This window comes from Pelophylax lessonae (genome assembly GCF_965119305.1).
Source record: "Pelophylax lessonae genome assembly, chromosome: 1".
NCBI classification, from domain to species: domain Eukaryota; kingdom Metazoa; phylum Chordata; class Amphibia; order Anura; family Ranidae; genus Pelophylax; species Pelophylax lessonae.
In genome coordinates this window covers 169,493,757-169,506,906 of record NC_138768.1, presented here as the reverse complement: position 1 = coordinate 169,506,906, position 13,150 = coordinate 169,493,757, and the positions used below count along the sequence as shown (strand labels likewise).

General features: G+C 45.3%; 1 protein-coding gene across 12 annotated transcripts in view; it reads right to left on the bottom strand.

The window, feature by feature from the left end:
* PPIP5K2 (diphosphoinositol pentakisphosphate kinase 2) overlaps nucleotides 1-13,150 on the bottom strand; it is a 218,946-nt gene that overhangs the window by 114,201 nt on the left and 91,595 nt on the right. For all 12 annotated transcript variants that reach the window (XM_082243664.1, XM_082243668.1, XM_082243672.1 and 9 more), the window contains exons 9-10: nucleotides 7,889-8,010; nucleotides 5,260-5,361 (exon numbers count right to left, since the gene is read on the bottom strand). In XM_082243664.1, the coding sequence (XP_082099790.1) occupies nucleotides 5,260-5,361; nucleotides 7,889-8,010 (224 nt within the window). The remainder of the gene's footprint in view (nucleotides 1-5,259; nucleotides 5,362-7,888; nucleotides 8,011-13,150) is intronic.

Here is a 13,150-nt window from a genome sequence, read left to right as displayed (position 1 = left end):
GTGCCCCCTTGATGATTGACATATCCCACAGCCAATGCGTTGTCCGATTGAATCCTTACCAGACACCCCTGCAGACAAACCATTCACTGGGACAGGCAAAGCCTTATCACCCGATATTGATCGGCAGGCTGGACTCCTTCCGAGACCAAACTCCCTGGGAAGATTCTGTGCCAAAGACACCTCCCAACCCAGACAGACTGGCATCCGTGGAAACCACCGTCCAGTACAGGGGAAGAAAGGACTTTCCCTGTCGGAGCACGGAGCCACCATAGCAAGGATCCCCTCGTACACTGGCCCAACAGGACCAGATAGTCCAGAGACCGAGGATTCTTGTCCCATTTGGCCAAAATCTCCTTTTGCAGAGGCCTGGTATGAAACTGAGCAAATGGAACTGCCTCAAAAGGTGGAGACCATCAAACCCAGCACTTGCTTGCAAGTCCTGAGAGAGGACTGGCAGTTGGATAACAGAAGCCAAATTGCATGCTGCAACTTCAGCAGTTCGGTTTCTGGGAGAAACACCCCAGCCAGGGCTGAATCCAGAGTCAGGCCCAGGTAGTCCATTCTGTTGGATGGAGTCAGAGCTGATTTTTGAAAATCCAGCGTCCAGCCGAACTCTTGCAGAGTTTGCACAGTGATGTCCAAATCGTTCCGTAGGACAGATAGGGACTCGCAGAAAGAGATTGTCCAGGTACCCCAGTACCGCGTTCCCCCTCTGCCTGAGCAAGGTTAACACCGGGGCCAACACTTTTGTGAACACCCGAGGAGCTGAGGCGAGACCAAAGGGTAACGCCACAAATTGATAGTGCTCCTCGCCTACGGCAAATGAAGAAAACACTGGTGCCCGGCTTATATTGGGATATGAAGTAAGTGTCCTTGATATCGATAGAGACCAGAAAATCCCCTAATGAAGGGAGGCAACTACCGTGCGAATGGACTCCATTCTGAATTTTTTTGTACCTGCACAAAGCAGTTCAGGGCCTTATGGTCCAAGATTGGACGGACCTTGCCTTCCTTCCTGGGAACAGTATATAGGTTTGACTAAAACCCCAGAAAATGGTCTGACTCTGGAACTGGTACAATAAATCCTTGTGAGAGCAAATCCTGAATGCCCGAGAAGGCCCTGTAACCAATACGGGGACAGGTGCAGGTTGGAAGGAAAGAACCTTGCCAGAGGCAAGGACCAAAACTCGATCTTGTAACAAGGTCAACTCGTGGACCCATTTGTCTTGAATGAAGAAGGTCCACGGGTCCGGAAAGAAGCAAAGACATCCCCCCCACCCCATGCACGGGTGAAGACGCCCCTTTAGGCAGAGGACTAGTCTGCAGGGCCAGCGGAACCCGCTTTTGATTTACCAAACCAGAGTCTCTTGGAAACCTCCCCAGAATTTATGGGAGGATTTAGAACCCTTGTCCTGCAACCCTGTGGGACGAAAGGGTTGCTTGTGGGCCGAGAAGACAGGACCACATTTGCGGCGAGGCTTTCTGCTTTTTGTGACCTGCAGAAGATGGGTGCTCTTACCTCCTGTGAGACCTTTTATGATCTCCTCCTTAGAAACTTCAAACAGACAATCCCCCACGAAGGGAAGATCTGTCAGCACATTTTTGGAAGCCTGGTCCGAAGACCAGCATTGCAGCCAAATTATGCGGCGAAGGGTCACCGCAGTCACAGACGCCTTGCAGGCTAGCTGGGCCGCGTTCAGAAAGGCATCACAGATATACTGTAGCCCCTGTATCAGCTGGTCCGCCAATTCCGCCAGCTCAGAGGAACGTTGACCCCTTCCAAATCCTGGCGCAGAAGCTTTGCCTATTTTGTTAAGGTCTGAGAGACCGAGGTAATGGCGAACACCAGCTTTAAATTGAACTTGCCACAGTGAAAAGATGGCAGACCAGTGATTCAGCCTTCCAGTCTACAGGGTCTTTAAAGGATGGAGCGTCCTCCACTGGTAGCAGAGTGACCTTATTTAATCTGGAAACGTGAGAATCCACCACCGGTGGGACTGTCAGTTTCTTTAAGAGAGACTCATCAAAAGGATATCTCCTAGCGAAATGCTTAGGTATCCAAACCATGCGTTTCGGAGAACCCCAGTGAATAGTGACAATCTCATCAAAATAGAGGGGGGATACCTTAGTTGCCTTGGAAGGTCCGCGGGTACCAAATTGCACTGGCGTAGCCAACACAGCATTAGCAGAGTCCTCCATTTTTAGGGTTTCCCGCACCAATACAATCAGTGCCTCCACAAGCACTTTCTCTGGTAGTGGAAGAGGACTCATCCTCACTGTCTGAGCCCTTAAAGTGCCCAATGGGATGACTCGCGTCCGCAGAAGCCAAATCAGCCTCAGAATCTGAGGACGCAGAGGAAGCAGGTGAAGGCGGAGGGCGCTTTTTACCATGTCTCTTTTGAAGAGCCATCTCAACTTTTGACACCAGTGACTGCAGGACTGCCATTGTGGCCTCCAGTGCAGGCTGAGACCCAGAGTGCCCTGCAGCCTCTGAGAGTGGGTCAGGTGGTGAAACATGCTCTGGGGCTCCATAGTAACCTGGGGACCACCAGCAAGGTTTGCACAAAAAAGCTGAGAAAACACTGTGAAAACCATCCACTGCAGTAACTATGGCAAAACAGGTCCCAGCACACCAAACAGCGCTGCTATAGCAGGAGAAGGAAGGATACATAGCCCCAGGGACTCACCACCACCACTTTAGTAGGAGGAGAGGAAGCGCAAAACTGCTTGCTCCACTGCCAAGCACCGCTCCTACTGGGAAAATACTAAAACATGGTTGCCGGGCTACACAGACATGGCCGCCGAGCTTCCATGGAGCAGGGAATATGGGAAAATGGCGGCAACACACGGCGAGCGCTCGACTATCTGGACCCTAGGGACCCATCAAGTATGTCATCAAGCAAGGGGGGCCTAGCTAGGGACCTCCTTCCAGGCATTATGGCACTAGTAAACAGAAAATGGAGCCACCGCCACGGCTCTCACACAGCCTACAACCATCAGCACAGCCACTGCAGCCAGGGAGCTTGGGGGGGGGGGGGGGGTAGCCAGAGCAGATGAACCCAGGGAGGGAGGGACGGTGTAAATCCCAGCCAGGAGCTGGGTCCCTACTCTTGACTAGGCAGAAAAAAACTGAGATCCTATAGCAGTGGCAGTATACCCATAGGACTGCCCTAAAGGCGTAGTCAATATTTTTTCCGCCTAGTGCTCTACTCCTGTAGGGGGCAGCATAACCCAACGGTCAATGAAGATATGAAGCTGTGTCTGTCAATGAACGAAAGAGAAAAACGTTTTTCCCTTAGTTACACTTTCAGGGGAAAAAAATACTCCCTAAAACATGTGCGGACATAGCCTGGGTTAGAAGTTGATGTCTCTGTTGATATTTGCTGGTAATCCACTTCTTTCATGTGGACTATTTTTGTGCACTTCACGTTTAGATCTCAGAAATTTCTATTCATTTTATTTGTCTTCACAAATCCTAAATGTTTCTAATATTGATGCTTCAAGTTAAAACAGACTTGAAGCCATGCAGCTGTGTTCTTTAGCAACAGATGTTCGCATTATGCCATAGTAAAATAAGCCATCCTTCCTGATTTGTATTTTTCACAATTCTGCATGATATTATACATTGTAGTCAAAAAGAAACTAAAAAGCATGGGGGTAGAAAGCTCAATGACTCAAAATGCATCCAGAGGCCCAAGTAGTACCGGTGATCCAGTTGTGTTATGATTATCTTCACACTGCACAACCCAATTCCAAACAAGTTGGGACACTGTACAAATTGTGAGTAAAAAAGGAATGGACTAATTTACAAATCTCAAAAAAATTATATTTTATTTACAATATATTATAGATAACATATCAAATGTTGAAAGTGAGACATTTTGAAATGTCATGCCAAATATTGAAATATTGGCTCATTTTGGATTTCATGAGAGCTACACATTTCAAAAAAAGTTGGGACAGGTAGCAATAAGAGGCCGGAAAAGTTAAATGTACATATAAGGAACAGCTGGAGGACAAATTTGCAACCTATTAGGTCAGTTGGCAACATGATTGGGTATAAAAAGAGCCTCTCAGAGTGGCAGTCTCTCAGAAGTCAAGATGGGCAGAGGATCATCATCCAAAGATTAAAAGAATCTGGAACAATCTCTGTGCAGAAGGGTCAAGGCCAGAAAACCATACTGGATGCCCGTGAACTTCTGGACGGCACTGCATCACATACAGGAATGCTACTGTAATGGAAATCACAACATGGGCTCAGGAATACTTCCAGAAAACATGGTCAGTGAACACAATCCCCCTTGCCATTCGCCGTTGCCGGCTAAAACTCTATAGGCCAAAAAAGAAGCCCTATCTAAACATGATCCAAAAAAACAATCAAAAGCTTGTACTTGCTAGTATTATTATTATACAGGATGTATATAGCGCCAACAGTTTGCGCAGCGCTTTACTTTAGGGCAAACAATACAGTTACAATATAATTCAATACAGGAGGAATCAGAGGGCCCTGCTCGTTAGAGCTTACAATCTAAGAGGAGGGTTTTCAGGGATTGTCTACAGTTGGATAGATTAGGAGATAGACAGATTTAGGTAGGGAGTTTGAATGGATGGGAGACGCTATGGAAAAGTCCTGGAGGCAAGCATGGGAGGAGGTGATAAGAGAACTAGAAACAAGTAGGTCTTGGGAGGAACGAAGAGAAGGATTTGGTTGGTATTGTGAGACTAGGTTAGTGATGTAGATGGGGCTGAGTTGTGGATGGCTTTGTAGGTTATTGTTAGTATTCTGAATTTAATTTGCTGGGCAAGTGACAGCCAATAGAGGGATTGGCAGAGAGGGGGACCAGTTTGTAAGATGGAGGAGTCTGGCGGCAGCATTCACGATGAACTGAATAGGGGATATAGCCTATTTAAAGGTAAGCCAATGAGGAGGGAGTTGCAGTAGTAGAGGCGAGAGATGATCAGGGAGTGAATTAGAAGCTTTGTGGTGTCATTGATTAGGAAGGGGTGTATTTTTGAGATTTTGCAGAGGTTGAAGCGACAAACTTTGGAAAGTGATTGGATGTGGGGGTGGAAGGAGAGTTCAGTGTCTAGGATAACCCCTAGCACCCAGGCATGCAGGGATGGGTTGAAAGTTGTGCTAGCGATCTTTACAATGAAGTCAGGGGAAAGGGCATGTGAGGGAGGAAATATTATGAGCTCGGATTTGGACAGGTTGAGTAGTATAATCTGAAAAAAAAAAACAGAAAAAAATATGCTTACATTGTTCCAGATGTTGTGGGAACTATAGGTATATCCTCCGCTTCTAACGGTATTGACCATGGAATGTGGAACTGAGGGGCTAGCTCACGCATAATGATATTTCTGAAAGGTTACAAACACAAACTTCATAAGCTTAAAACTGATCAAGTGTTCATGTTACTTTGAACACAAAAAGTTCAGAGAACTGAAAATAAAAATCATTATTTCCAAAAATAATTTGAAAAAGAAAAGGTTTTTGGACTTTGTTACCCAGACCATTTGAACTAACAATATACAATATACTAGTTTTAGTTATATTATCAGTTTTTTGTAACATATGGACGTAAAATGCCCGTTCAAAACAATTATTTCACTGATTTTGCTCATTAGAACCTTGCTAGTTTCTGACTTGAGATATCTACGAGGAAAGCACAAAGTGTAGAAATTGCAGATGGTGATGAATACGGACTCATAAAAAGAAATGCTCTAGACCAGTGGTCCTCAACCCTGGCCTACAGGGCCTACTAACAGGCCAGATTTTAGGTATTACCTTGGGGAGATGCAGACTAGAATACTGCAATCACTGAGCAGCAAATGATATCACCTGGGATGTATTTCAGTTATCTTGAAAATCTGGCCTGTTAGTGGGCCCTGTAGGCCAGGGTTGAGGACCACTGCTCTATACCATTTAATGCATGGGTGTCCAACCTTTTGGCTTCTCTGGGCCACATTGAGTGTAGAGAAATTTTCTCGGGCCGCATATAAAATATATATACTATAGTTAAGGTATATAAGTAATAAAATGCCGCTGAACCCTTCCCGCGCCGCCATGCCCCCCGCACTAATTTAACACAACTAACGGATGATAAAATGAAATGGAATCAGTATACAGAGGTTTACTTCTTCTAATAAAGGAACACTCTAACCACCATGACCACTTCAGTGATTTAAAGTGGTCATGGTGGTAGGAGTCAGAAACACTGCACATGCTCCCCTCCCCACCCCCCCTCTGAGGCAGCCTCTGCCTACCGTTAGTTGGCAGCCGCTGTGGCCGTGCCCCCGACCTGACTTCCTTCCTCCCCAGCAAAAAAAAAAATTGTCAGGGCGCAGTGGGCCGCATTGCCTGAGGTTCCGGGGCGCATGCGGCCCTCGGGCCGCAGGTTGGACATGCCTGATTTAATGCAAAGCCAATAGTATCTTCACACATTCAGTATATGCCATTTAAGCTATACATACATGCAGGCACATCAGTGTTTGATGGGAAACTTATACTTACAGTAAATAACAAAAAAGGAAAAATAATTCAAGCAGCTTAGTTAGCTGGTCAATCTCCAGTTTTCTTTCTTATTTTTCAAAAACAGCTTAACAATCCGTTTAGAAGGTAGAATTTTTCTCTTTACACACAGAACTGAATAAATCTTAAACTGCAACCTATCCATTGTCACATATATATGTATATACACTATTGTCAAAAGTATTGGGACACCTGCCTTTACACGCACATGAACTTTAATGGCATCCCTGTTTTAGTCTGTATGGTTCAATATTGAGTTGGCCCACCCTTTGCAGCTATAACAGCCTCCGCTCTCCTGGGAAGGCTGTCCACAAAGATAAGGAGTGTGTCTATAGGAATGTTTGACCATTCTTCCAAAACGCATTTGTGAGGTCATGAAATTGTCCAAAATGTCTTGGTATGTGGACACCTTAAAGGTTCCCTTCACTGGAACTAAGGGGCCGAGTCCAACACCTGAAAATCAACCCCATATCATAATCCCCCTCTCCACTAATTGATTTGGACCACTGCACAAAGCAAGGTCCATAAAGACATGGATGAGCGCGTTTGGGGTGGAGGAACTTGACTGGCCTGCACAGTCTTGACCTCAACCAGATAGAACACCTTTGGGGTGAATAAGAGCTCAGACCGCAAGCCAGGCCTTCTCTCCAACATCAGTGCCTGACCTTACAAATGCGCTTCTGGAAGAATTGTCTGGAAGAACATTCCCATAGACATACTCCTAAACCTTATGGACACCCTTCCCAGAGGAGTTGAATCTGTTATAGCTGCAAAGGGTGGGCTAACTCAATATTGAACCCTATAGACTAAAACTGGGATGCTATTAAAGTTAATGTGCGTGTAAAGGCAGGTGTCCCAATACTTTTGACAATATAGTGTATATACATACACACACGACAATGGATGGGTTGCAGTGAAGATTTATTCAGTTGTGTGTGTACAAATAATCCTAAAAGCAGACCTCACATTAAAAAGGCAAGTGGTACTTTATCATTGTGCCCTCCATGACAAAACACCTCTTGGTCACTGCTTTATACAGTATATAATATACTGTACCTCTAAATTGTTTAAAGTAGTAGTAGTAGTATACTTGCCTGCTCTGTGCAGTGTTTTGTCCCGGTCCTCCTCTCCCTGGGTTTCCAACTGGCTCCCCTAGTCCCTCCCTCCTGCCAAGTGCCCCCAGAGCAAGCAGCTTGCAATGGGGGCTCCGGAGCTGAGGCTCTGTATGTCCATTCCAACACAGAGCCAAGGCTCAGCCCCCGCCACTCTCTCTTCATTGGTTCTATGGCTGTGATTAACAGCAGCAGGAGCTCATCTTCTGTCATCTCTGCTCATAGAGAAATAATTAAGTCTTACCCAAGAATCTTTGCACAGTCATCATAATACTTCATCGAGTTCTTCACAAAGCTAAATCCATTAACATCACACACATAAGACTGGCCATTTGCACGAAGCAGATCAAAGCCACACACCGTTTGCTGAAAGAGCAACAAAATCAAAGAACCTTCATTACAAAACTGCCATTAGGAAACCAGCATATATACAATGCTGTGCATCACTGGTGGCTTCAGCAGAGGAAAGGCCACTTTTTATTTCCAACATTTTCATTTTGTTACAATGGAAAGTGACTGCACCACATTCTCTCACATGCAAAGTAATCTTTATTAAACATATATTTTTCATATAATGGTAAAACAGAAAACAGACATGAAATACACTGATGTGCCCTTCAGTACAGGAGGAATGATAAGAGCAGTCTTAAAACTAGTGGTTAGAAATATATAGTTGAAAGACCTCCTTCACAGCCTCAAATTACAACAGAACTTCGTACAGTTTTATTTAAATAGTGTATATATTTATTGACCATGAAAACAAATTTAAGATGCAAGATATACGGAATTGTAACATAATGGTCCTTGTGGTTTTATTTTTGAGCACAAAGTACAGCTGGCAAACAAAATGTGTGGCTGAGGATACATGTCAGTTTTCAATTTTAACAACCAGGATATCGAAATAGCCTATACATCACTAGACCAGGGGTGCAAGGGTAGGGTCTTTTAACCATTCATACCTAGTCTTTTTATATTTTTTTTAGGGCTACCTCTGTGCTTCCCAAGTGCAGATTATAATGTTTTTTTTTTTTGACAGGAAAAACCTTAGACTTACTGGTGACAATATTTCTAAGAGCCTTTAACCGCTTGCCGACCGCCGCAAGTGATTTACTGCGGCGGTCAGCCCCGGCCAGGCAGAGTGACGTTAATTAACGTCACTAGCCTGGGAGGGTCTGGGGAGCGAGCGCGCGCCCGCGGAGGCGCGCTCCCGCTCGGTCACGGACCCCCCTGCGCGTGTGACTGGCGGACCCGATGTCCGCCGGTCACTCGGCGATCGTGGGGGGAGAGGGAGAAAGTCAGGCAGCTTGTGTAAACAAGCCACCTGTCATTCTCCTTGGTGTAAAAACACTGATCAGATGGATCTACTATGTAGAACCGTTGATCAGTGTCCTTACACCTCAAGCCACAGCCAATCACAGTAGAAAGCACGCCCCTAGGGACACACACAGCCCCTCCCTCCCAAATAAAGTTAACCCCTTCACTACCAGTGTATTTTTACAGTAACAGTGCATATGTATAGCACTGATTACTGTAGAAATGTCACTGGTAACCCCAAAAGTGTCAAAAATGTCAGTCAAGGGTCCGATCTGTCCGCCCCAATGTCGCAGTACCGCAAAAAAAAAAAAAAAAAAAAAAAAAATCGCAGATCGCTGCCATTACGCGTTAAAAAAAAAAAAATGACAAAGATCTTTCCCTTTGTTAGTAAACGCGATAACTTTTGCGCAAACCAATAAAAATACGCTTTTTGCGATTTTTTTTTACCAAACATAGGTAGGATAAAACAAATTGGCCGAAAATGTTAAAAAATTTTCATTTTTACATTTTTTTGGGGGGGAATTTCATATAAAAAAAATGTGAAAAATATTGTTATTTTTGCAAAATGTACGCTCTTTTTTTGTTTATAGCGCAAAAAGTAAAAAGCGCACAGGTGATCAAATACCACCAAAAGAAAGCTCTGTTTGTGGGAAAAAAAGGACGTCAAATTAGTTTAGGTACAGCGTCGCACGACCGCGCAATTGTCCGTTAAAGTCACGCAGTGCCGAATCGCAAAATACCCCCTGGTCGTTTAGCAGCCAAATCCTCCGGGGCTTAAGTGGTTAAGGACAGCACCTAGCGAGAGAGTAGCTCCACCCAAATCCCTGAAAACACTGCAGTCTTTAAATCCCTCCTCTTCCACCATGCCTTCAGTTATAGAGTAGCCTCCGACATGCTGGAAAACAGAACACAGAACAAAAACAACCAACCATAACAGGTTATGAAGTCATATTTTAGAAAAAAAACCTAGGGAGGGTAGTAGGCTGCTGTCCTGAAAGGCTCTTAGAAATACCGTCACCGGTAAGCCTAACTAAGGTTTTCTCAAATCGCCTTTCGGGACAACAACTGGAGAGTATAGTCGAGTAACCTACCCTAGGGCGGGATCACTGCCTGCTGCACCTTCCTACTAAAGGCCTGATCTGCAGCAGACAGTAAGTCTAGTTTCTAGTGCTGAAGGAAAGTAGAAAAGCTGGACCAGGTTAGCTGCCTTGCAGATTTGTTCAAGCGAAGCACCAGCTCTTTTGGCCCAGGAAGCGGCCACTGACCTAGTAGAATGGGCAGCAATACCTTCAGGAGGATCTTCCCCTTGAGCTGAGCTATGTAGGCTTCGATTGCCCACTTAAGCCACCTTCCTAAAGTACTTTTGGAGGCTTTTTCTCCTTTACGTGATCCTGTGAAGATTACGAAGAGAGCGTTTGATTTCTTGAAATGCTTGGTCACTGCTAGATACTGTACTAGACCATCTTCTCACTTCTAAAGTATGTACAGTCCCCTCCTCAGCGTTAGCTGGAGCCGATGAAAAGGTAGGTAGTACTATTTCTTGAGTACGATGAAAAGGATGTAGAGATCTTAGAAAGAAAAGCCGTATCCGTTCTAAGAAATATTCGTTCCGGAAATATAATTAAAAAAGGATCTGCGACTGACAAGGCCTGAATTTCGCTCATTCTTCGGGCCGATGTAATCGCTACCAGAAAAATTGTTTTAAGAACAAAAATCTTCAGAGAAGCTTCCTCTAAGGAAATCCCATATAGGGAAAACCTTGAAGGCTACTGGCCTATTTTGTGCCAATGCCCTGAAAAACCTAATTATTAGAGCTTCTTGCGATAATGTTTTCTCAAAAAAAAAAAAAACTGAAAGAGCCGCCACTTGGGTTTTTAGAGAGCTGGCCAACCCCTTCTCCATTCCTTCATGGAGGAATTCCAAAACTGAAACTATATTTTTAGCCCGAAGTCTTGAAAGAACACCAGGAATAATATTTCTTATACACCTTCAAGTAGATAGCGCTGGTCACCTTTTTCCAACTAGAAAGAAGGGTGGAAAAAGAAAGGTGGAAATGAGTTTCTCTGACAGACCCCTGGCACTTAAGAGGTCTTCTTCAGAAACCAAGCTGTCAATTGTAGGCAAGCCAACTTCGGATGGTTCAGGGTTCCCTGTGTTAGAAGGTCCGCCCTGAGCAGAAGTGGGGGGTTTCGTGGCTAGATTTATAAGTGGTGCAAACCAAGGCCTCTTTGGCCAAAAGAGAGTGGATTCTTCTTTGAACTTCCTGAGGATCAGCGGTATCAGCTGAAAGGGGGGGATGGACGCGTAGCACAAGGGGAAGCCCCACAGATGACCAAGGGCATCTAGACCCAAAGCCTTATCCTCTCTATAAAGAGAAAAAAATATCTGAGTTTTTGCGTTTTGCTGGCTCGCTAATAAATAGACCTGAGGATGACCCGAGACTACTGCAACCATCAGGATGACTTCCTGGTTTAGGCCCCATTCTGCTTTGTTTTTCTTGCTTAGGAGATCTGCCTGGAGATTTCGGGAACCTTTTTGGTGAATTGCTGTTAGAGAAGCTACATTTTGTTCCGCCCATGCAAGATGCTGCATGGCCAGATCCGAGAAACTCCTGCTCCTTGTTCCCCCCCTGTTTTGATACATAGGCTACAGCCGTCATGTTGTCCGACAGAACCTGAACATGTTGATCCCTGGCAGCTTGTTGAAAGGACAGGAGATCCAGAAAGGTGGCCTTCAACCTCCCACCAATTGGACGACTTCCTGGCCTCTGCCTTGGACCACGACCCTTGTGCAGTACGGTCATCTAGATGGGCCCCTTGCATCCGTGAACTTGCATCCGTGGTCAGCCGTCTGTTTAGAGGAAAGGACCACGTCAGGTTCTATGTCAGATTGACTGGGTTTCGCCACCACCAGAGAGCGCTCTTCACCCAAGATCCTGATCTCTACAATCCTGATTGGCTTCTCTAGGGGCTCTAGATGTGACCACTTCCGAAGAAAATCTATCTGGAAAGGGCGAGAGCATAGTCTGGCCAACTGGATATTCGGAATGGATGCAGTAAGCAAACCCAAAGCTGCCATCGCTACCTGGACCAATACCCTGAGGTTGGTCTGAATCTAAACCCACTGAGGACTGGACCTTTTTTATTTTTTCTTCGGGGAGAAAAACCTTCTGAAGTACTAAGTTTGTGTACCCCAAAAAACAAAATCTCCGGCGCTGGAATTAAATTGGACTTTTCCAAATTTAGGAGCGATCCCCAGCACTTGGAGGTGGGACTGGGTCTCCTGTAGGTTTGCTGAAATCCGACTTCTGGAGTCTGCGAAGAGCAAGAGGTCATCCAGATAGGGACAATGGAAATCCCCCTCAATCTCAATGGTTCCAGGGCTTCTGCCATCACTTTTTTGAACACTGGGTGAAGAAGCAGACCGAAGGGAAGAGCCCTAAACTGCAAATGCCAAATCGAGTCCCCCAAGTTGACAGCGAGACGGAGAAACTTTTGATACGGCTGAGCAATTGGGATGTGCAAATGAGCATCCATCAGATCTAATGATATCATGAAACACCGTGGGGACAAAAGCTTTGTCACCGAGTAGATTGTGTCCATCTGACAATGTTTGTACCGTATCAACTTGTTTAAAATCTTTAGGTTTAGAATCATTCCAAATTTGCCAGAGGGTTTCTTCACCAAAAAGATGTGAGAATAGAAGCCCCGGCCTTCCTGTTCCCTGGGGACTAGGGATACAACTTCCTGCTGCATCAGCTCCTGTAAAAGGGACATAATTGCGGAAGCTCTCTCTTCGTCTCTTGGGAGAGGAGTGACAAAAAACCTGCTTGGAGGAGTTTCCGAGAACTCCAGGTTATAGCCCTGGGCGACAAAGTTCCTGATGAATGGATTTGAAGTTATTTGCTCCCATTGTGGAAGGAAATTTGATAACCTTCCTCCCACCGGGAGGCCTAAAGAGCAAGACGTCTCTTTCTTTACCCCTGTGAGAGGACCAACCCTCAGTCTTTTGATCCTGTTCTCTCCCACTTTGGGACGGAGTAAAAGGACGAAATTTTTTCTTGAGAGACGGTTTCTTTTTAGAAGGGAAGGCTTTCTTCATATCCGCCGTTCTATCCAGGACTGATTCCAGATCTGGCCCGAACAGGAAATCCCCTAAGAAAGGAATTCCGCACAATTTGGTCTTGGAAGCC